The 25,160-nt window shown below is 43.9% G+C and overlaps 1 protein-coding gene across 5 annotated transcripts in view; it reads left to right on the top strand.

Annotated features, from left to right (window-relative positions):
• The window catches only part of baiap2b (BAR/IMD domain containing adaptor protein 2b), a 65,832-nt gene that overhangs the window by 37,714 nt on the left and 2,958 nt on the right, over positions 1 to 25,160 (top strand). For 3 of the 5 annotated variants that reach the window (XM_030078276.1, XM_030078274.1, XM_030078278.1), the window contains 8 exons: positions 130 to 267; positions 9,295 to 9,447; positions 13,661 to 13,909; positions 14,919 to 15,126; positions 16,083 to 16,284; positions 17,173 to 17,253; positions 17,684 to 17,852; positions 19,202 to 19,239. In XM_030078276.1, the coding sequence (XP_029934136.1) occupies positions 130 to 267; positions 9,295 to 9,447; positions 13,661 to 13,909; positions 14,919 to 15,126; positions 16,083 to 16,284; positions 17,173 to 17,253; positions 17,684 to 17,852; positions 19,202 to 19,239 (1,238 nt within the window). Of the gene's footprint in view, positions 1 to 129; positions 268 to 9,294; positions 9,448 to 13,660; positions 13,910 to 14,918; positions 15,127 to 16,082; positions 16,285 to 17,172; positions 17,254 to 17,683; positions 17,853 to 19,201; positions 19,240 to 20,765; positions 22,377 to 25,160 lie in introns of those variants that run through there. The other 2 variants (XM_030078277.1, XM_030078275.1) reach the window with 2 other exon arrangements.

The raw sequence follows: 25,160 nt of genomic DNA, 5'->3' as shown, positions 1-25,160 counted from the left end.
GTACCACAAAAGGTGACCACTTATTAGGGCAGTCTGAAGTGACTTTAGTGTTGTCCGAAAGGTCATCTGTGGTTGGTAACACATGACAGCACTGCTGTGCCCCTGCTGACTCTGTGCTGCCCCCCTCAGGCTGCACTGAAGAAATACCAGATGGAGCACAAGAGCAAAGGGGAGAGTTTGGAGAAGTGCCAGGCAGAGCTGAAGAAACTGCGCAGGAAGAGCCAGGGCAGCAAGCATCCCTCCAAATATGGGGACAAGGAGATGCAGGTCAGTGTGTGTGCGTATGTGTGTGTATACAAGGAACTGTTTATATTCAAATGTCACCTTTTCCGAATGGTGCAAAATTTAGAGTCTTGGCAACAGAGCCTCTATATGTACATGAATGGGGGGAAAAATTAGATGTTTTAGCTCTCTGTAGCTCAAAGAGATCTGTATGGCCAGCTGGTCATGCAAAAACCCACCCTATGAAATGCATAACAACATGGCTACAGCAGCCCACACAAGGAAAATATGATCTGTCTGGCTGCAGCCCAGCAGGTGGCAGAGATAATCAGCCAGCCACATCCCAGAGAAAGTAGAATATTTCTCATAAGACAGTGTTTTTTTACTTGAGCAAAAAGAAAATGACCCAGACCCTTGGTGACCGCATGGTGCTTTATGTAGAGCTGTGCCTGAGACGCCGCTCCCTCCTCCTGAGAGGATTTGAGTTTCAGCACGTCTGGTAATCCGCCGCTGTTGCCGGCGCTGATGGGATAGGTTGTGCCGAGCTGAATGGGATGCGACCCCTGACTGCGGCCCGTGTAGTTCAGACGCCGGTCTGCGAGGCTGTGCTCGGTGAGAGGAATCAGGATTGGGAGGGGGTTGTGACTCCATCTCTCCACGTCAAATGTTCATTCTTTTACCGGCCCAGGAAATGTGGGCCGAGTTGCGAGGATAAACATCAGTGAGAGCGTCACAGTGCTTTCCAGCCTGCCTGTTTGGTGCAATTTTCACCCAGTGTACTTTGTGACGCTGCCAAAGTACTGGCATAACAGTTATACTTTTATTTAACCTTTCGGTATTTACATCCATTTCACTAGCTGGTGCACTCTGGCAATATTACGTAACGTTTGTTTATAGAAATGGATATCTGGGGCAGGCTGATGGGTTGAGGTGAGGCTCATTTCCCCTGTGTGCAGGTAGCTGCTGCTTGAGCGGAGGTGTGAGGAGACAATTTGTGTCTCTGGGAGTGTGGTGACACATGGTGGGTGGGCCCTCTTATGCAGCCCACACTGTTATCTGCTGTTATGCACTGTCCTCCTATCATCTGTTCCTGAGCACAAAGGGAACCTGTGAGAAGGAGGAGGGAGACAGAGGAAGCTGTTGTCGTACACTTTATGTATTCCTTTTTATGGGTTTTGTGCATATTTGTGCTCCCGCATCCAGTCCGGCGATGTTGCGCCAAACGTATGGCTTTAATTAGGCACTGCAGCACGGTGCAAACAGAGTGTCAGAGGTTAAGGGCTAATTGTACGGCACTTACAGAGGCCGAAGCGCTCGCCCCACGCGACTCGGTAAGTGCAGAGGAGGGGGGTAATTATTGTGTAATTGTTAGTCTTGCTGCGATGGATGGCCAGCGGAGCGCGAAAGGGGCGGCTTGTCGAGTCGTTACAAAAATCAATACGCGGAGCTGTGAGGAACAGCATTGGAACACTCACCCCCAAAGCCCTGTCCATTCCTCTGGGCTTTAATGGCTTACGAAGCATGAAAGCCCAAGTCTCATCTCTCTCTCTCTCTCTCTCTCTCTCTCTCTCTCTCTCTCTGTCTTTCACACACACACACAGCTTAACCTGCATTGTCTCTGCCATTTAGTCCCAGGAGCTCCCGTTGTTGTCCCCAGCTCTCCAAATGAACTGAACCTCCAGCATCTTAGACCTCATTATTGTGAATTTCAGAGACTTGTGCGTGCGTGTGAATGCATTACTTGGCTTTTTTTATGTGTACATTTGTCTGCACATGTGTGTGTGTGTGTGTGTGTCCGTGAAGCAGAATGTGTATGGATTGAGGGAGCCGGTGCGGTGTGTTTGAGTAGCCAGGTCCCTGCTGTGCGTCATATGGGCCCTAATGGGAACCAGGGCTTGGCAAGAACAGGAGACACTGGTCGCCTGAGCTCACAGCCAAAGAAAAAGGGGACAGATTCGCCTCCTTGATTATGCAATATGGACTTTGTGTGTGAGTTGTTTTGGGTATCACATGCGCGTGTATCTGTTTTCCCGCACCTGCAAAACACGAGAGCCTGCCTGTGTGTATGCATGTGTACACTCGCTTATTTATGTGTAACTAGGCTCCAGCCTCCTTCTTCTGTGCTTCACGCATCCCTCCGCCCTCCATCTTTTAATTAAGTGTTGTAACAGCTCGCTGGTTGCCTTTTGGGGGAGCTAGGGGAAAAAAAAAAAAAAAAAAAAAAAAAAAACAGAAAAAAGTAATTCCCACTTCCTCCTTCTGTTCATGATTGATGTTAATATTAAAACCATAGGCGATGGAAATTCACTCACTTACAACAGCGTCCCTAAGGGACCATAAAGCACTGAGCCGCTGCCTGAGCACAGCAGGTATGGTCAATCTTCTTGTACATTTATTATTGAAAACATGATTGGTGGAAGAGCACAGCTGGTGGCAGTAGACAATGCTGATCGAAAAGGAATCTCACATCCCCGGCCTACCGCTGTTTTTTATTTGTTGTTGTATTTTTTTCTAAGGACGGATATAAAGAAGAATGGAAGCACCATTAGCTGCCATGTTTCAGAGGCATTAGCATTCACCACGGATGTCCTCTGAGATTGCGATTCATATCAGTGGCAGTTTCAAAATGCATTGCAGCTGAAAACCCAAGTCGAGTTATAGTGGAAGAGGAGACGTTGCATCACCATTCATACGGGTTGAGTAGGAGGACAATATATTCTGTTGCCAAGAGCGCTGGGTCTTCCCTTCTCATGATACAGTAAAAGACATTGGCTATCACTCTCTGTCTTTATCTATTCATTTCACCCTCTCCACAGCCTCCTCTTTTTAAAACAAAGCCCCAGGCCTTGGGCAGCCGCTGTGCAGACATGGTGTTCATAAAAATCTCCATTTCAAAACCCAGGGAAGCCACATCTCCGCTGATAATAATATTTCTATTGCATTCTTCCCTAGTGCTCGGTGTGTGATGGTGGAGTAATGTAATTCAAGCAACCAATCATCGACTCATCACGATAAGGAGGCCATGATGAACGGGAAGGGAGTGAGAAATGCCCGCGTCGCGTGAAACCAAAGGAAGCAACATGTCAGCCGCACACGTGAAAATGCCTTCCGCTTGCCTACTTGGTTTTTCCGGTCGTTGACACGTTTGTAATGGGATGAAGTCAGAGGAGATGCTGGCATGCCATTGGCTTGTGTGTGTGTGTGCACAGTATCAAAGAGAAAGATAGGAACAGATGGTTCAGAGTGGAGAGAGATGAGTATGAGCGAGAGAGAATGTAATCGTCGTCCACAAACTGATGGCGATGTGACGCTGCGGACTTCACATCATAATCACAGTTGAATGAGAGAAACAATCTGGCCTGAATTATTGAGACCAAACTTTTATTCAGTGATATTCTCACATCTCTCTCTCTCTCTCTCTCTCTCTCTCTTTCTCCTTGTTCCTGTGCTTCAAGCCCAAGGAGGCACCCCCATGTCAATACATAGACACTAACACGCGAAAAACACCGTTTTCCCTCAATGACCCAGTTCTTGTTCTCATTCTGTTAATAAGTCGGTTTGATGCAAATGTTCTCCAAAGACGTTTCTTTTTTTTTTTTTTTTTTTTTTTTTTGGCGGGGAGGAGCTGTACAACATGTACAGTTGTTGTTCTCAAACACGCTCTGACAACTAGCAGACTCCCACCCACTCTACAGCTCTGGTTCATATGAGTCAATCTTCAGAAAAAATCAGGCTCATTTCAATCAAGACTGAGCTTTGGGTTGTTGTTCTTACAGCAATCTGGCTGCTGCTGTGATGACTGGAAAGAGCGAATCTCCCAAGGAGCTGAGGGGCCAGATAAGACCCCCAACCCTCACCCCCCCACACACACATACACACTCCTCTTTCTTCAGCCTTTAGTAATTTCGATTTTCCCCCATCTCAGTGAAGCACGGAGACATATCAGTTAGAGTTTCTGAGGTGAAAAAAAGAGTTCATACGATCTGCTGTGTAACTTCCACAATTAGCATACCATCACACCTCCGACTCATTAACAGGTCATGAATTAAACAAAGGCAGGACTTGTTTTTGTTAATTAATCTGCCTTAACATGCAGAAAGTCTCTTGTCTGATTTCACAAATTAGAGCTGCAGATGTAATTACTGAACGGGAACTGTGAGCTGCGGATTTTGTCCACCAAACAAATATGTTTTTACGCTGCCTGTTTCCAAGGCTCTCTCTGACGATTTTCGCTCGTTGCCAGTGGCCTCAGGGCAACGCTGTGATTACCAGTAGTTCAGGCCATCTTGATGTGAAACCCGTCAATAAACAGCGGACACACAAGTACGCACTCCTGCCTCCCATCGCGCACATACACATCTTAAATGCTGATTGTGCTGGCTGTCAGCAGAAACCACAAGCAGCTCCCCTGCTGCTGTAGCTTTTGGCCAGACCGAGACTTTGTGTAAATAGGGGGCTTTGGGTGTCGTGCGATTGATTGGCAGTAGCATGAAAAGCCTGTTGGAATCTAATTAGAGCTCCATATCTGGGTGAGATCATGACACGCATATATACTGCACATGCTGTACGTACGCCTGATGCATTAACGCCACCGTGAATTATTGAAGACCAACTCTGCTGCAGTGGATAAATGCATTTTAATGTATATCAAAGTAGCAGCATTCTCTAGGGATGGCTTATGAAACTGTGCTGTGTTACACAATGCTGTTGCCAAGCTTATGACGCCAAAGCCCATATGTTATTTCATGTTTTCTTGGTCGTGAACACACTATATAAGGTCTAAACAAAACAAAATGCGCTGACCCTGACTTGTATGGGTTTATATAACAGACTAGATGTGCTGTATTTCATGTGTCTCAGCTCGTGACCTGTTTGCAGCTACCAAAAGCTATCCGCTCTACATTCTACCAAATCAAACTTTGCGGTTTCTAGTGAGACACACATATGGAATGGAATGCTTGGGGGCAAACAAGACTGGTTCCACAGCTTCTCCTTTCTAGTTATACCCCAAGATGGTGTTTTGTTTCCACTTTGTAGATCATAGGGGCGTGCCTGAAAGCCCCTGTAATCATGTAGAATTTACTACTTGCCAGAAATACTCACCCACACAGAGGTAAACAAAGCAAAGCACACAAATGAACAGCATGGTAAACTTGCTATTATATCCTCTCCTATCTGTTGTTCCAGTTTATACACAGTCAGAAGTATCTGTAAATGCACCGACACATGAGCGCAAACTGTGTCTACGTCTTCAAGCACCTCTCTCTCCCCCATCGCAGCTTGTCAGTCAGTCAGTCTCTAGAGCCTGACAGCTGCCTCGTGACGGCCCTGACCTCAGCATGCTGGCCTCGATCTGCTCGACATGGCTCCATGCTGCGAAAATAATCCTCCGTGTGTTTTCACAGGCTACCTTATCCTTCTCCGCCTCCGCCATCTGTATGATTCATACCTGGCCTTCATCTACCTCTATCCACTGCCATTTCGGCTTTTCGCCATTGCAACATTTGACTGTTGGTGATTAGTGTATATCAACCATTGTGCGCCCACGCACACTTGTGTTGTTGAAGCACCTTGTTCAGTTCTCAAAAACTGCTCAGTTCCAACTAAATGACCATATTTGGGCAAAGGAATTGTTTTGCTGTACTTCTCTGTCCCTTTTGGGTATTCTGTTCCTGCCTGTACAGAGTGTAGATCATCTAATACATTTTCTGGTAGGATGGAGAATGTGCCACTGTGGATATGGAGATAATTAGAGAAGACAGCCCTCTGCTGACTGACATGTCAGAGAACTGAGGTGTGGCACTGTGGCTCCCTCCATGTGGCACATCAACATATCAACAGTGTTTCCCCAGTGGCTAACATCAACACAGAACTGTGATGTGTGGGATAATCTGACAAGTTAAGAGAAAGTGAATTTCTTGTGTCAGGAACTTGTAGCCGAACTTGCAGAATTAAGGCAGGAAGGCAGAGCACAGAGATGACAACTGGGGACTCTTTGACAGGTGGCTGTGCACTGAGTCATGGTCCCACACTGATAAAAATGGCACTTTTTAAATTATTACTTATGTGAAAAAAAAGATGAAAACAACAACAACAAACCAAGTGTTGGGATTTGGCTGAAATTTCAAGGGCATGAAAGGAATCCCAGTCATCATTACATTAGCTCACATATGTAAAATAATATTACTTTCAGCATTTGAAACATCAGAGAGGTGCGTTTTATCATAACACAAGATTATTCAGGTGTCAGTCACTGAAGATTAAACTGAACTGACTTTCAAACAGTCTACATTTCCTGCCGTTTTTTTTATCCTGCCTCACTGATCTGTCAGGTATGTCAAAATAACCTGAGAATTTTTTTGAAAAAGGGTTTTTTCCTCAGGGCTATTTATCACCCTACTCCACATTCTGCTTACTAGTTAATGAGGGTCTTCATTTTTATTTCCTCAGCCCTCTGTAATCAGGCTGTATACAGGGGTTGAAGGGATGAGGCAGACTAATTGCTGGGTGTCTATTGCCATTGTCTCATCTTCCTTGTCAATCCTGGGTTATTAGGCTCATTACGGAGACGTGACCAACGGTCAATCAATAGCGGGGTGTCATCACTGAAAAGTTTAAACATCTCAGTTAACAGCTGGGGACAGCGAGGACGGATGGAGAGGAAATAGAGAGAGAGAGACAGTGGAAAGGGAGTGTATATACTGAGAGAAACACTGACAGGGAGGTGAAGAGATAATGATAAAGGTATGGCAAGATTACACTCTTGACAAAGAGAGTTTTACACAGAAGCAGAAAAGAGTTCTTTGGCTTCAGTGAAAGTAGAACCGTGTTTGGTGCTGTAAGTAACCCTGGTTCTCTGTAGCACCGTGTCTAATGAAAACAGTGGATAAACTGTGACCTTCGGTATTTTTCAATTTTATCAGTTGTGTTTTTGGAAGAGTTTTTTTGTTATGGCTAAACTATGATGATAAATATTTTGTGAGTAGGTGGGTTTACCTTTCACAACATCCATGACCATGCATAAATGGATCTATATGGAACATTAATGCTGCTATTGGTGGCATTTTTAAACTACAAAAAAAGCACCTACCTCTGCCGACCTATGCCAGATCCACATGTTGGATATTCACCAAAAGTTAATCATGCCCACCGCCACACACTGCTTTGACCAATCAGTACGAAAAGCTAATCTGCACGCCACATGACCAATCTCTCCACAAAATTTCATGATGTTGTGTGAATCCATTCAAAAGTGACATGCCTTTTCATGTGAAGCCACACCCACTGCCACGCCCTACTTTGCCCAAGCGGTGTGAAAAATTAGTCTTTTCTCCCTTGGCCCATGATCAACCTCTCCACCAATTTTCGTGAAAATACGTTCATAACCTTTTGAGGTATCCTGCCAAATATTCAACAAACAAGCAGATGGGATGAAAACATGACCCCCATCCAACTCCAATGACAGAAGTAAAAATGGTTTATTTTCTAGAGGACTATACTCATATAGTTGTACATAGAGCATTTTGAGGTATAAGAAGCCTTCAAGAAGAATCATCCAAACAACACTGTATCCTTTATTCTGATTAACCAGTTTCATTTTTCAGCTTGAAGAAAGTCTAGAACCATTAGCCTAACCAAAGAGCTCATTTTTCTTGGTGTATGACTGACATGTCCAAAGCAGCACAGGAGCAAATCTCAAGAGCAGCAGTCAGGAAAATGATCAAATTAGCCCGTGATTTGCTGTACACACCTGCCTCCATCGCTGTAATGAGCTCTGTAATGGCTCATCTAGCTATGCAATTCAGTCTGTCCGTCTGCGTCCGTGTGAGTCTCAACAGTCTGCAGCTGATGCCAGAGAGAAGCGAGGAGGACGAGACTTGAGTCTGTTTTGAACAGGAGATGTAGGTCAAGTATTCCACAGGGAGCTTTGTGTTTGTCTCCACCATGACCAATCTGCGGAAGTGGAGGTGTTAAGATGAGTCATTTGGGTGTCCTAAAAGAGCTATTATAAAGTGTTACTAGATGTTATTTTCTCCCCGGGGTGAAATGGGGTATGTGCTTTTAATTTGGAGCGCAATTGGTCCCATTTCCATGTCTATGCTTCCATTTTTGTTTCTGTTAAAAATATAACATGTGCCATTGGATGGACACTTTTATCCAAAGCGCAACTCCTGAACCTGGTCCCGGTATTTTACACCCTCTCACAGGTCTGGATTATTTTTGTGTTCCCACTTCTCTCAGTGATTTGGAGTTCAGACTCTGGACAATTTTTACATGTTTCCAGTTATATAAATGAAGGTTAGGTCAGACTAGGTTTTGTGCTTGCCTTGGTGTTGCAGAGTTTCTCAAGGTTACACCTAATGTGGATGAGTGGTCCCACTCCTTTTGCTGGAGAGCAGATGTACTCCACCGTGATTCCCGGACAAAGAGGATTTAGTGAGCTGTGTCGGTGAAGGAACAGAGGGTGAATGGGTTCAAAAAACAGATACTGGGAAGGTGAGCGGGTTTGAACAGGAAAAGAAGGTGCTTCAACTCGGCTAATCTGCAGGAAATAGCAACTCCATTCCCCATTATCACATAATAGACACTTAAGATGAGACAGTCTGCGGGGCTTGACTCCCTTTGCTGTAATTCATGGTTTTCAGTTCTGATCCACAGTGGCATTTTCCAGTTGCACCGGTGCTCAGTGAATAATTTTTCCATGTCAGTACATCTGTTAACTGTATTTCAGCCTTTTAAATGTCACGGTTGTGATTTCTGATGTATGATTCAGTTTAGTATAGCAAAGTTCAATAATGCATAATTCAGTAAAGCAAAATGTAACCCGTCATCTGCCACAGTCCTGCACTGCTTCCATTGTTAACATGAGCAATGCAAAGTGGGTAGCTATTGACGTCACTTTTGTTCATTCCACGCTCAGCGTAGAAGTTGCCCGACAACTACAATTTGTGGCATCATGTCTTAATCCCTGTAAATTTAACCCCATCAGGATAATGATTCAGTTCAATTATGGGCAACATCTACCCAGCATGCAATGCATTTTCATGCCATCCGCCTCCTTCCTCTCCACAGTACGTGGAGGCCATCAGCAGCAAGCAGAGCGAACTGGACAACTACATTGCTGAAGGCTACAAGAACGCTCTGTCTGAGGAGAGGAGGAGGTACTGCTTCCTGGTGGATCGCCAGTGCGCCGTGGCCAAGAACAGCAGTATGTACCACAACAAGGTGAGATGGGACGGCTTTAACCATTACGCATCACAACATCTGCATTTTGATATCGCAGTTGCAATTTCTGTGAAATTAAGCGCAATATGATTTTTTTCCCATATCATTTAGTCCTAGTGTTGACACATAACCATGGCTCACTTAAAAAGTTTCTAAACGACACTGACCTCCTTGCAAATTATGTCCTGTTTAATATACACTCTGAAAATTAAGGTGCAAAATTTGCTAAGTTGTATTGGACTACATTAGACAAGATGAAACTTTAATAATCTCTGCAGGAAAATGTGGGTCATTTCAGCAGCAGACAATAGGATAGACGTGAAAAAGATAACCGGTCAAAGTTCAGGTTTCAGGTTTACATTTATTTAGAGCCCAAAATTACTGTTTATAGTCTCAAATGGCTTTACAGGACACCACTTGACTTAATCCTCAAATTAAGTCTGGTGGAGTCAAAGGGCAAATTATAAACAGTGCTGTCATATTACAAAAGAAAACACACTAGAAGATAAAATAAAGACAACAAAAGCAGCAGGACGCCTCGACTGAGGCAGCCGACACAACCACCGCAGCACATTTTATCATCTTATTATACACACATAACTAAATAATCACAGCAAATAATATAGCAAATAAATAATCTGAGATAAAGATACAGCACCAGCTATTCATATAATTAGTGTGCAAATTGGGGAGCAAATATACAGCCACGTGCCTTGATGTGAAAATATGGATTTTCAGCCACTCACATGATAGTATTTAAGAGATGGTGGTTACAAATGCACAAAATATATGCACATATTAGCTGTCAAATTTGCAGATACAGTAATGTACAAAGAGCTGCACACCAGCTTTTGGTCCCCTCCTTCCTCACCATACTAGTGAACACTTTCCGTCACACTGGTACCCTCTGCAGTCATTCATCCATTGCATCCAGGCAATCGCCTCAAGGGCTCTACTATCATGCCTTGGCTACTCTCATGCACCAGCGCAGCCAGGAGATCACTCATCAGGAGCTTCATATTATCCAAGATCTGGATAAGGGAAGCTTTTTTTTTCCACTTGCCCCTCTCTCCCCTTCTCTCTTTCTGCTGCGTTTGTCCCCGAGCACAGGAGCTGAACAGGGAATGTGAAGTGGCGAGAAAAGTTGGAGAGGTTGGTAGGGGCTGAGTGGGTGGTGAAGGGGGTGAAGGAGGGGGACAGCAGGAGAGAGAGAGTGGCCTACTTCTACAGGAACACTTCGTTCGGATGCAGACTCACCGTGCGTGGGTGTGTGTGTGTGAATGAGCAAGTGAGCGAGAACGAGAGAGAGAGGGACAGGTATAGAAAGAGACAGAGTGAGGGATCGAGGCAGACAGTAAGTACAGACAGTTAGTGTTAATGCAGAAAGAGAAGATGAAGAGACAGATTCAATTATTTTTTTATACATTTAGAAAGCGCTATCAAGTGTTATCTATTAGACAGGATGACACTTCTTGGAAAATGAGGTTAGGTATAGAAGACTAGGACATAAAATGAAGAAGGATGTACAGTGCTTTATGGTAGGAAAGGGCAAGAGTGGGCGTCTCCTCAGGGCTTTTCTCCCTCTCTTTCTCTCTACTTAGTCCACAGTGTTCCAACTTCATATGACCCTTCTTACATAAGACCACTAAAGGCACACACCAAGTTGCCAAGGAAATTGTCTTAGTCTTCAGGAGTTAAATGACAAGAATAATAGACACCACAATCATCCATGTGTCCCTGGTAGCTCACACATTGCAGCGCTGCATGCTGCCAAGTCTGGCAGCTTTATCTAAAATTGTGAAAGTTTGTGTATGAAATATGCTAAGCAAAAATAAATAAACCTAACCAGCACAAAAAAAAACAAGTTTTGAGCTGGGAGTGTACAATTTAGCCAGCAGGAACTGCTTTTTCTGTTGTATTCAGCTAAAAATGACTATAAATGTCAGCTATATTGAGCTAATAATGTTTTATTATTATAATGTTGTTTTTAATTGTGAATCTAGGCCATATCATAAAAAACACTTGTGTATGCTGTTAGCAAGTAGTAATGGATCCAGTGATCTACCTCAATTAATTAGGCTGTCCAGTGAGCAAATCTCCCAAACACTTGGTGTGTTCCTTTAAGAGAGCAGCTCTCCTGTGCTGCGGTTGATGAGCAGGGAAGGGAAGAGAGAAGGCAAGAACGAAGGAGGAATAGCCACCATCTGCTAGTGCCGTTTATCATCGCGCTGGTAAACCACACTGACCACCTACACACTACCTTAACCAGCAAGAAGGGCCAAGTGGGGTCACAGTGACTCACGGCTCTCCCTCCGACAGCCAGACACACAGAAGCCGTGAGACTGGCGTGCACACAGACACAAACACACAGACGCAGACACACATGCAGATGTACATGCAGGCATACAAATACGGATACACAACACAGACACCATATGTGCATCCCAGTCCCATTAATCCAGGCAACAATGGCAGGACAATATCCTGTCCTCCACTGTAACTGCAATAATCCTTAATGAACGCCTGGAGAACATGGGTGGGAGACCATCGATGTGAAAAATGTGTTCGGGGTGAGATAGTATCACTTGTTTCCATTCCATTCCATTGGGTTTCTTGAATTGGGTTTCATTTTTCCAGTGTTTGTGTGTATTGCATCCTGTTTCAAGATATCACTTTTAGGAAATGACTGAAACAATGGAATGTGTATTGGGAACAAGTGAAATGAACCCACAACATTAACAAACATCTCCACCACTAACTTGAATATGTCAAAATTAATTTTTAAGGTATGCAGTGTATGCTTATGTGATGACTTACATCAGTCACAATTTTACTGTTACAAGGAAATTACCAGTTCTTAGAAATCATGAAGCCTTTACATGTATTAATTATCACAGTGATTGGGGTTTCAACTATTTTTCCCAGACAGTGACAGACAGTGAATCCTTAATACATGTGTGCAGCTCTTTTACAGTCTAACTGGTGGTTTTCTATGATGCACGGTAAATTTCACAGTAAAGCGTGATGCTCAGCAGAAGGTATTAAAGCTGAGAAAATGCCAAACGTAAGGGGCCAATTCATGTTTGTCCTCTGAGTACAAATACAGTTTGGCTGTCTGCATATGTGTCTTGTTCAACTCATTCTCTTTTTTCTGTCTCTGTCAGTTTTGCATTCATTCTCTGTATATGTTTGTGTACCCGTGTGTGCACATTTGTTTGCTGTGCGTTGGTATTTATGTGTGTTTGGGTGCTAATTTCGCTGATCATCCCACCCACGCCCTGACACCTGACGCTGGAGCCCACATACATCCAGCAGGGCCAGACAACCTTGGAACCAGAATGTGTTTATCCTCTTAAACAACTTCTCGACAGAGTTCAAAAACAGTTTGAGCAGCAGATTCTCCTTGGACTACCAGTCCGATACTCATGGATTTGGAAGTTTCCCTTTGTTTCCTTCAACTCGCTCACTTATTCACTGAGAGTGAATGCAAATGAAGAGTGTCTTTATGTAACACTACTTAGGATTCCAACCGCTCTACTGTATAATGTATGGAGAAAATGTAATTGGGCCCTTCAAGTGCCTGTAGAGAGCCTCTCAAATGAAATGAGCGCATTCATAAAGCAGCTTCGTATCTCTGTCTCTCACTTCCTCCCTTGCCCCCTCTCCCCATCCCACTCTTCATACTTATCTCTCATGGCCTACATCTACCTCCCTCCCCTTTCTCCCTCTGGCCGTCTTGATGTCATCCTTTCATTCATCGAACCCTTAGTTAATGTGAATAATGCAATGCTTGATTGATTTCCAACGGGAAATTTTTCTTTTCCTCTTGCCCTCCCTCCCTCCACTGGGAGGCGAGGCTGAGCTACAGAGCTAGACCCTTTGGATCTGGTAGATATTTGGTATCTTGATCTATAATTTTGACTATTTGTATAAATTTGACTATTCGTACGGCCACAGAATGACAAGTATTCAGTTTTTCAGGATGGAAAAGCCTCTGAAACAGCATTTCAACCACAACGGGACACTAGAACCATTTACCATTTACAACTATCCATTGAAACCCATGCTAATACAGTTATTTTTGTGATTCACCAACTTTTCCTCACCTATTCCATGGTGTGGGGAACTTATTTACTGCCTTAAAATAAAAAAAAAATCAAATTCTTAATTCTACTCTCTTTCCTTTGATCCTCTCACTCTCTTTTCCGTCCAGGGGAAGGAGCTTTTAGCCCAGAAGCTCCCGGCGTGGCAGCAGGTATGCGCCGAGCCCAACAAACTGCCAGATCGTGCCATGCTCCTGGCTCAACAGATGAGCGGTGCAGCGGGCACTATGGGCCCTGGAGCTCTCCATCCAGGCGCCAAGGGCGGCATGGTCATCTCTGAGCCCATGCCTGGTGCCAAACCCCTGCCAGTTCCCCCAGAGCTGGCAGCCCTCATGGCTAGTGGCGGCATGGGGCAGCAGGTTGGTTCCCCTAGCACTCTCACATCACCATTTTGTATGCCTGAATATTTTTTTTTTTTTTTTTAGCAGCTGTATCTGTTAAAATGTTTGTTTTAGGTTTTCTTGCAGGAAATAGCAATACTAGTGAATTATGCTGTTTTCCATCAGCTAATGTAGTTTTTTGTTCAGTTTTTGTTGTGTTTAGTGTTTCGCTCATTTGATTGGTCTATTATAGTAGCCACATGTCATTATTATAGCATCTTTTTCTGGGGTAAATTCAAAAAACTGTTGTGGTTTAAAGTTAATTCACTGGACACACACACACACACACACGCACACAAGTGCACACAAACACAGTGATACACAGGTATGTGTTCTATGCATCTAACGAGGCCCTTAATTAGGACCTGGAGTGTGTGAATGGGTGGTGCCCCTGGACGCTACCGTGCTGCTGATGCATCATGGGAGCTCTCAACCCATCCTCAGAAAACTCTTACGGATGCAAATGACATCGTTAGGGAACCATATTAATTAGCTTGTCACACAGAAGCCGCTTATATTCCTCTGGTCCTCGGGCCCTTTCTCACTGTGCCTCCTCCTCCTGCAGGCCTGGTTTGTAGTACTCTGAGAAGAAGGCCTCAAGATTTACATGAAAGACTGCCTCGCTTTGGCTCAAGCCTCTAATTAAAAACTGCAGATCCCATGGTGGAGATGCAGTTTTGTTTTATGCTCCCAGAATAAAAACAGACTTTGAAACCCTTTGCAATCTCATCCTTCCAGTTGTCATTCCCATATCAGCATGTGCATCCTGTCAGTCCACAACTGCAGAGAAGGCTTCTTATTGCCATGTGTCTTTATTAGCTCTATTGGACTTGACTGGTCTTTTTATTAATCAGCATTTCCTGACCCAGATCCACTCTCCACCTTCCTCATCATTATTGATGAGCTGCAGGAGGTTATGTAACAGCTTTGGGTAATGGAAAAGAGCGAGTGTGTTTTAATTGCCTGTATGCAAATTTCCCCTCCGCAGCAGAGGCTGATGGGAGGGGTGGATGGAGGGATGCCAGTAATGAACGGCACAGCCGGCGCCCACGGAGGAGAGGACTACCAGCAGTGGATGGAGAGCAAGGTGGCCCAGGGCAAGGCCTCGCCACAAACCCAGAGGCACGGAGGGGAAGTCTACTCCAACACCTTGCCTGTGCGCAAGGTGGCCCCAGCCAAGAGCAAGGCCACACTGAGTAAGGACAGACTCTGTGCACTGGTATCACCCCAGCGGTGTAGATTTGCTAAAACCTCGAGTGGTGTTTGCCCCATTGAAATAACAACCCCTTTTCCATGGGATTTAGGAGGGCCAGGGTGGTACAAATCCTGACAATATTTATGAAGATAATGAGCAGACACAGACATCTGCACTTGCACAAAGGATATTGATAAATGCCCCCATTAACTGGAAATAATGTATCACTCCGAGTACTTTTTTTTATCTTAAATTTAAACAGGGCTTCAGTATAGAGATGTCATTAAGTCTCGTGATGCTTGTTTATCAGGCCTTTTGCAGAGGTTTTTATCACAACGCTGTGTAAGCCCTGAAGAGTCAATGTGGCGAAGCCGAAGCCAGCTAAAGGAACTAATGAAATGAACATTCCCTTTATCTTCCTGGTTGTTATCGCTGTCACATGCAGATTTTTACACACACACACACACACACACACACATACACAGAGACTATGCAGTCCTAATGGAAACAGGCCACAGCAAGCGGGAATAGGAGGAAGTGTAATATTAAAAAGGTAGAGGAGAGAAGAGGAGTAAAAATAGGCAGAGGACAGGGACAGGTTCCACAAAAATGGGCGCGTTTAAAATCACAGGACAAAGTCGTTCTGCAAATAAATGTCTAAACATTCATTCAAAGTAGAGCAGCGCATGGACTGAGTGGTATTTAACAGGAACTGAACTGCGTAGAGGTACATTTGCTACATACTCGTTCACTTAGTAGTGTGTCACCTCACATTAGCTGTGGAGAGGTAGAGACTGGAAGTGACAGTTTTAAAGCAGTGTGTGATTTGATGTGATTATTCAATAAGATCTCTCCTCTCCCCTTCATCCTGTCTTCCCTCTCCTCTCTCTCCCCCTCTCTGTTCATTTCTGTCTCTTTCTTTTCCTCCTCCCTCGAAAACACAACCTCTCCCACCAGCGGAGACCCGCACGCTGCCCAGGTCCAGCTCCATGGCGGCAGGGCTGGAGAGGAACGGGAGAACCCGTGTCCAGGCCATCTTCTCCCACGCAGCCGGGGACAACAGCACCCTGCTCAGCTTCTCAGAGGGTGACGTTATCACCCTGCTGGTCCCAGAGGCCCGAGACGGCTGGCACTATGGAGAGAACGAGAAGAACAGGATGTGAGTGCAGCTTGCATATGCACAGATACTAGTGGAAACACACATGCACACACATTTGCTCTCACATATGCCTCCATAACTGTCCTTTCGGTGATATTCCACTCACTACTTTCATCCCCTAGCCCCTATCCCTAATCTTAATTCTCGTCATTACAAGCGTAACCATAAAGCAAAATGAAACTTTGGTAGAGTCTTGGGTTGTAGAGCTACCTGGACATAATATGAGTTCACACAGCGGTGAAATATCCTCATTAGTTTGCTCCATGCTCCCCTGGGCTGCTGCTGCTTCAGAGTACTGTATTTCTATCTCTCCATTCTCTTCCATAGCACGGCAAAAACAACTCCAAAAATAACACTTTAGCACCTATACAAATGCAAACAAAACGGATTATGCCAATATAAAAAACAACAAATCCCATTTTTGGAGGACATTAAGCATCTCTTTTTTGTTGTTATTGTTTTCCTGTTTGAAATGGAAAGTAGATCCGGCAGGTAGCGTCTGCAGGAAACGTCCACTTAGTAGCCTCGTGCCAAGAAGGAACAATCTGACATTACTTTCATAAATAATAAAAAAAAATGGGTACTGGGACTTGTTGTTTTTTATAGTGGTAAATTAAACTATATTTGTGTTTATGCACTGAACGTGTTATTTTGGGGGCATTTTGCCACAGTATGGAAATGAATAGAGAGACTAGAGAATAGAGAGAGAGACAATATTGTGGATTAGTAACCCGAGGGAGCATTTTCTCACTATGTGGACTCATGTCACCAAGGTAACTATACAACCCAACACACTACCATGTTGTGTTTGTGTCTACTTTGTTATATGTTGCATTACTAGATTAGTTCATTGTTGATATGTGATGCTAACAACGTTCCTGCTCCCAGGCGTGGCTGGTTTCCCTTCTCCTACACGCGGGTGATCTGTGATGCTGACGGCGAATCCATGAGGCAGCTTCGAGTTCACAAGTACGTGTTATCATTTTTTTTTTTTTTTGGTAAATGCACCATGTTAGTGTCAGTGTGTGCAACTGCAATGACGTTGTGCACATATGTATATTTGTTACATGTGTGTTTAGCATTTTAGGGGGGAATAATGGTTTGAAATGTGGATTCTTCAGTTTGGTAGTTCATTTGCACATCCGTTGTATGTGATTTTTCACATGCTGCTAATTAGACTTTGATGAAACATGAGCAAAGGACCAAGCTGTGTGCTAAAACTACCAGTCACAACTGAGAATTTGCTGGGAAAGTACATTTCAAAGGGATCCCCTCACAGTAAACAGCCACAAGGTTGTTGGTTTATTAGCCCAGAGGGGGAACTGCCTTTGGGGGACCACCTGTTTACTTATGCCTTGTTTGTTTTTTTTTTTGTTTGTGTCTGTGTGTGTGTTTCTAGCCTCCACCATGGGAAGAGCAGCAGCACAGGCAACCTTCTAGAGAGGGAAGACATGGTTCTCCCCGTCCCTGACTACGGCATGCACACCCGTATGGCAGCACAGAGCGCCGCTGTGCCACATGGCAGACAACAACGCCCTTACAGCGTGGCAGTGCCAGGCTTCTCACAGGTGGGGGGTCTGCAAAATAGGCATGCAGACACACACTGGCAACTGCCCACACGTTCACACATGACACACTGAACCAAAATACTGGCTCGAAGCCTGGCAAAGAGCTTTGTCTGCCTGTCTCGGAAACTTTGAAGGTAGCTCCCTAAACGCTGCCGGCCTAACAGTGAGTTTCCACCGTTCTTATTCCACCCGGATACAGCCCAGGAATATCTCTGCTTTGACAGGCTGTCTCTTTCTTTACCAGTACACCCAGTTCTCTAGTGCCACTGCACTGCCGAGAACGTTCTGCTACATTAGCTTACATAAACGCAGGGATCAGTTCCCCTCCGTATCACACATTCCAGCTCACTCTGTCTGACTGCGTGTGTGTGTGTGCGTGTGCATGTGTGTGTGTGTGCATGCATGTATGGCAAGTTTAGTCCAAGATGTGACACAGCGCAGATTGGAGAAGACTGCCTCTGCGCTCGGCTGCCTCTGTCTCTGAGAGAAGTGCTTCTGACAGGCGTCCGCTGATAACACGGAGCGGGGTTAACCCAGCTGACTCAAAAGGAGGAGTGTGTGTGTGTGTGTGTGTGTGTGCAGGGGGTGTGTATGCATATGTGTGTGCAAAAGTAAACAGCGGAGGTAGACTTACACAGCACCAAACCCCAATTTACCTCCCTCCAGTCACCCAAAGCTGCACACATGGGCGACGCTCATGTAGCAACTTAAATTCTGCAAGCATCCGGTTTGTGCCTCACATCATCCCCTTGAGGGGGGGTGGGGGGGTGGATCTGTCTGAATGAGGGCTATCTGCACATGAAAGTGTGAGTGTGGGCTGGGTGAGAACAGATGATCAAAACAAAGGGTGATGGGGTTTGAACCCGGATAAGATCTGTTTATCGAGAGGAGGAACTGCAGCGCTCAGAGGGGCGGAAGTGTTTGATTGGTTGACCCGTAGGTTGAATTGCCTCAGGATAGGTGTGTGGCACACACTCACACTCTCTCTCTCTCACACACACACACACACACACGCCCAAAGATGACTCATCAGTCAGCAGTGTAATCAGATGTGTCCACCTGCCATTCAAATGAATATCATGTTTTGTATTTCTCTTCCATGCAGGAAATGGCTCAGCTTGTCAACTTGATTTTGCAGTCATATCTCCGTCATATTCGTTATATTTCAGCGTGCAGAATGCAGAGGCTTCAAACACAGCTTCACCTGAACTGTTGAGACACTGCAGTGCCGTCTCTGTTGTGTTGTTTTGCTGCTATCTGCTGGCTGCTTTGGTTATTCCAGCCTCAAGACTGAAATATTTGATATTTACAGTTCAGCGTCTAATGGTTGGTATTTTTCATCTTTACAGCAAGGAGTTGAGGAATATGAGCCCCGCTTCCCCACAAGGTAAGACCTGTCTCCTACATCTTACTTACAGTATTTTAACATCCAGCTCTGTTCCAGTCCAATCAGTTCAAGTATTTATAAGCTTCCAAATAGTTTCCAAATAGATGAATGCTGTGTTTTTAGATGAATTGTGCCGTTTGTCGATTATACTTTCAATTGACCGAGCTGAGCAGTGACTCCAGTGCCAGCTTAGGTAGCTGGAAATAGAGACAGGTGGGATTGGGATGTTTCAGGTCCAGGCCCACAAACACACTTCATCTTATCAGTCCAAAGACACAAACAGGAGGACACACCACATTTTTTGTTTTGTGTTGTTGTGTGTATTGTTTCCCCACCATTTCTTTGTGCTATTTTATGTTGCAATTCTGTTCTGTTTGCGCTTATGTGGTAAGATGTGATAAGACTATAGTGACTAGTGGTTTCGAGGCTGGCCTAGTGCTTGGTCAGCTATGCAATAGATATATATATATAAAAAAAAAAAAAAAAAAAAAAAAAAAACCATTTCTGATGGTCCATCTCAACCTGTACAGGACCATTTGGAATCATGTTTCTGTTTTGTAAACCTTTGTAGTAGAATTTATTTTAAGGCATGTTTATTGGTTACCTTGGTTTCTGTGTTAAGATTAAGTTGGATTAAGTTTCGTTTTGTTTGTTGATTTATGACAAAATCCCACGCTTGCACTTTGACCTCCCAGCTCCTCTTCCGTCAGCCTAGCTAACTGACCCTGCCCTCCATGCACCATACACCTCCACTAGTGCTTCCACCCGCTTAAACTGCACCCACCCACCCAATCCCAACCAGCTCACCATGCTTTATGTCCCTTTATAGCCACTCCGAGGTAAATACCCTTTTTTTCTTTTCGACTTACCCAGACTGAGACAAGATGTTCGATGCCATGTTCACCTCTGTACGTCCAGAGGTTCGGTTCCTATGAGTAGCATTTCATGTTAGCTTAGCATAGTGACTTGAAGTCTATGGGAGTCATTAGCCTGGCTCCATCAAAGTGAAAAAAACAACAATTGCAGCAATTCTGAAGCTGTCTTGTTTTCACAGTGTATCATGTGGACATGTATTTCAAATATACATGATACATTGTGCAAATAAGACAGCTTCAGAGTTGCTGTAATTTTTTTTTTTTTTTTTTCCAGTTTGACAAAGCTGAGCTAATGACTCCTATACACTTCAGGTCGTTATGCTAAGCTAACACAAAATGCTACCCATAGGAATAGAACCACTAGACGTACAGAGGTGAACATGGTATCCCACACATTGTTTCAGTCTTAAAAAGGGGGTATTTTGCCTTTTGGAGTATTCCCTTAAAGGCATAGAATTAATTAAGAATGACCGTCCCATTATATCACAAGAGTCAGGTCAAATCATGCTTGTGACTGTGGAGTTTTTATCATGTGTGGCTTGTGGGGGCAGAAGAGGATTCTGCCTCCCCACGTCCCGGTTGTGTTTACTGCTGTTTCTCCTGATCCTGAGCGACCCCCACCTGGAAGCCTCTCCCTCTCTTTGTTCGCAGTTCCACAGAGGGCAAATTGATTTCGACAGTGTGAGGACAGACAGACAAACAGGCACAGACTCAGCCAGCCGTGCAATAGGACAGACACCTCGCTGCCCCTCATCCCGCCCCCCCCCCCCCTGCTTTCCCACCCAGCCCTTACTCCTTCTCCCTCTCCCTGCCCCCCTCTCGCTTATGGCAATAAACTCTTCTCAAGCTGAGCCATGCAAGGAAAAGGCTTGGGATTTTTGTCTTTTTTTCTCCCAAAAGCCCCTTCTCTACCCAACCTCCCCTCTCCAATTCCCTCCCTCCCCTCCCCACTCTTGCCCTGTGCTTTCTAACCGGGCAGTAGCCACATCGGGGCTCTGGTGAAGCCTTCGTGCAGAGCCGCACCAAGCCAAACCAGAATAAAAAGGACTCCGTGCCATCCATATTTAAAAAGAAAAAAATCGATGGAATGGACATTTTCTCTGAGGAAAATGTATCTTTTGCTTGTCTTTCATGCATGTACATGTCTTTTATATCGACGGGGACTGTTTCCCCAACAGATAAACCTGATTTTAACAAACGTCAGCGCTCTCCATCAGAATGAAGATGTAAAGGATTTGTATATCGGAGTGTAAATTAACTTATGTTGATCCCAAAGAGGATTTCATATTGTAAAAAAAAAACCAATACTACAATCAATACTTTTACTGGGTCTTACAGTATACTACAATAATTGTACCTTTTCATGCTGTGAGGTTTTGATAATTCCTGTATCCCTCTGAAACAAGAGGCTATGTATCACGTGTAGTGAACAGCTAATGTAAATGTTTTACCTTACGGAAAAGGAGGCAGTCATTATCAAAGATGACAAGAATGTTTACTGTACATAAATGTGCCATACAGAAGTGCTTGTCATACAGTATCTATGATTGGTTTATATCAAAAGCACCTTATGAAAGTAATAGTCCGTATTTCTGTGACTTTCTGTAAACACTTAATCACCATATTATCAATATAGGCCTTTGAACTTGTTCTCCAATATCTGGCATCTTTACAGACGGGCAGTGTGCAAGACACACAAACCCAGGTGCTTGACTATCTATTGTGGTGTCTGAATATGTTACCAAGGCTGAATGGGGACAACCAACCCTCATCCCTTAGAGTGATGCAAAGCTCTGCGTAAGGGTTAACTTCCGTTCATGCATGAAAGAAAAGACAATGGGTACCGCTGCTTCCCTCCACCCTCCCTCAGTACAGACGCTCACCCACTTTCAGTCTTTTTCCTGCATTAGCACATAATGTAGTGCTGACTGCTGTGGAATTAAAAACTGAAAAATGAATCACAAATACTTTATGGGAACATCAAATTCCAAAAGATTTGTGCACACTGAAATTATTGTCAACACGAGAGCTGTTGGGGAGCTGTCGGCCGGAGCCTCAAACAAGGCACCGGCGAAAACCAACAGCGCCATGGTGGTGACAACGGAATTGGATATAGTGACATTAAAGTGGCATTTGCATTTTGTCACATGTTGAGATGATGGCACAGCTCTCTGCAACCTTGAAAGGGAGAGGGGTTGATTTGATGTTGACACTTCATTCAGCCTTCTTGTACTGTTGTCTTTGCAATAAAAGGCTTGATTTCAAAAGAAAAATAAATCAGCGAGTAAAGGATCATGTTTGGGGGATAAAAGGACTGTCTGTCACTCTCTCTCTTTCTCTCTCTGCTAAATAAAGACGCTGGTCTGCTTGTCTGTATGTCCGTCCAGTTAGTGCCTGTCTATACTAACCACTGTCCTCCTGTCGAGATCTGTTCTAGCTGTTCTGTCCTCTTTAACTTATACTGTATCATTAGGAAATGATCATGACCGCACTGTCAACAGTTGTTTTAAATCTTATGGTTTAACTAGAAAAAAAAAAAAAGAACAAAATAGTGAAATTTGCCAAAGGGAGGAAATGATTTGAAATTGTGCACCTTTCCCATGCTACAGTACCTACACTGCACAAATATTCATCTTTACAAGTCATTCAATCAAGTCTAATCTCATCTATAACCGTCTTAAAATCTCATTTTTTTTCTTTAAACAAGTGAAAATATCTGCCACTTAGGCAATTCCAAATGCAAGACAATGTGTTTGAAGAATATTTTAGCCGAAAGAGTGATTTTTTTAATATTAGTGGAGTGATCTGCCTTATTGCATTCTGCCTTTTGATATAGAAACTTTATTTTTTCACTTGTTAAAAAAATGATTTTAAGACACAGCAAAAATGACTGAAGATGGACTTTTTTGCACTGTAGAAATTTTGTCTTTGCTGCATATGTCTGCTGTCTCTCTTGCTGTCTTCTCTCCCTCTCCCCTGCCCTCTCTGTGTGTGTGACCTAACACTCGTCTTCCCCCCAGCTTTTGCCAACCCCCCTTTTCCATTTCTGTTTTGATGAATTTAGAGACAAAAGTCGAGTGCAAACGACTGGAAGCTGCCAGTGTTTCTTCTTTCTCCACTAGAATAAGCCCAAGGTATGACTGCCATCGCTGCAGAGATAGCACACCAACCATCCGTGGCCAAATAACTCCGATCTCTATATCAATTTGTGTGTTTTTATTTTGGAAGCTTTTGTTTTGGAAGAAGAAATCCTGATACTGTACAGAGATTTTATGGATATGCATGCTTTGGGGGCACCAAACCAGTGTAATGTTGAACATTGATGACCTCAAATGTATGGTGAAGTTTTTTCCCTTAGAAAAAGCGGAATAAATCTATTCAGTTGGAAGCTCTTGGTTGTTTCTGTACATGTATATTTAACCAGAAGGCCTTTGCATCCCATGGGAGAACTGGGAAGAAGTCGGCCTTTGAAATGAGTTTTTTTTTCTTTCTTTATGGAAGGAGCTGTTCATTTGTCTCTAAATTAATCTTCAAAGGGCAAGTTTGTTCGCTTCTGCTTCTTTGTTAGCTTGTAAAACTAATTATCTTTGCTTTAGAAAAATCTACAGCCATTGAGCAAAGATGCTTTGGAAACAAAATGAACACAATAAAGACTTCTCTCAGCATTCATTCAGTCACTTAATTGTGAGCCTTTGTTCATGCTACAATAAAATACTTCTATCGCACTTTATTGGTTTCTCTCAAACGTTTATGTTTGCCTTGTTCACCACATCTTAACTGAAAAAAGGATTATGCCTTTCTTCAATGCCAGTCAACATAATCACTCCCCAGTTACCGTCCTCTTGCTTACACATTAAAACAGTGGCTCCTCTCACACATTTGGTGTCGCCTCTCATCCCGACGTTTCTGGACCCAGGATGGTTGCCATCATAACCTCTCACTGGCCTTGTTGCATGTACAGTGTGTGCATACTGTGTACAGTAGTAGTTACACTGCATCCTACCCTGCCCTGACCTGCCATACACACCCACTGGCCTGCTCCTCCTGCTGCTAGCAAACATAAAGGTACCTTTTTCAACTCAACTGTGTGTATGTGTGTGTGTGTGTGTGTATGTGTGTGTATGTCCTATACACAATGTATCCACTTCACTATTGTCTGTTTTTCTCTAATGCTCCTTGTGTTTGTGTGGCACTGTGCGTTCACTTTGCTCTGGTTTCTATAAGCCTGTCCCTGTGCCTGCCTGTTTTATTTGTGTTTTCATTGTTTTGTGTTCTGAAGTAAATGTATTTGGGGTTTAACAGGTTAATAAGCTACATATCTATAGAGAGTCACAAATAAATTAAGGTATTATTCAAGTTTATGGCCATCTGAAAAATGCTACATGTAGCATGGTATCATCAGCATCATTGCTGTAATGAAATGAAACCGGCACAGAGACGATTGGCAGCCTCTGCCAGCATCTACGCTGATTTTCCACTGTGCACCACCCGGGCAGGCGTCATGGATAATCTGCTTTACTTTACAGTAGGAAGGGAGATTGTTTAATGGCACAAAAAGGAAGCGCACGCTGTTCTTCCCATGCAAACAAAGCTAAAGCTCTCATTCTTTCTGGCAAAGGGAGATAGTGGGAGCGGTGAAAGGCCGATGGAAAAATCGCCTCCAACCTGTTTATCTTCTTCAATAAAGCCAAAGAGAAAACCAAATGCACTGAGTGCGAGGGTGAGGGAGGACAAGAAGCCATATGATTAGGACAGGAAGCAATGGCGCTCATGGGAAATATGGGCCTTTTGAGAATCACTGGCACTAACGAGGTAGAGGCAAGGTAGAGGCTACCAGCTCTCATGACCATGGTCTCATTTGTGTATGGTTATGACACAAACATATTAATTTGACAGCGATATATTGGTGGCTGAAAGTGCAACATGTAGCACCTTTAATAATGATTCTGATGATTAAAAGTGATGATACCCTTGTATAAACCGTAATTAAATATGTATATTGTATCTGGTGAAGTCATATAAGAACATGGTAAATGCTACATTGAG

The sequence above is a fragment of the Myripristis murdjan genome, chromosome 19 (genome assembly GCF_902150065.1).
Source record: "Myripristis murdjan chromosome 19, fMyrMur1.1, whole genome shotgun sequence".
Classification (NCBI taxonomy): domain Eukaryota; kingdom Metazoa; phylum Chordata; class Actinopteri; order Holocentriformes; family Holocentridae; genus Myripristis; species Myripristis murdjan.
The sequence above is the reverse complement of the archived record's forward strand: the minus strand, read 5'-3'. Positions and strand labels throughout refer to the sequence as shown.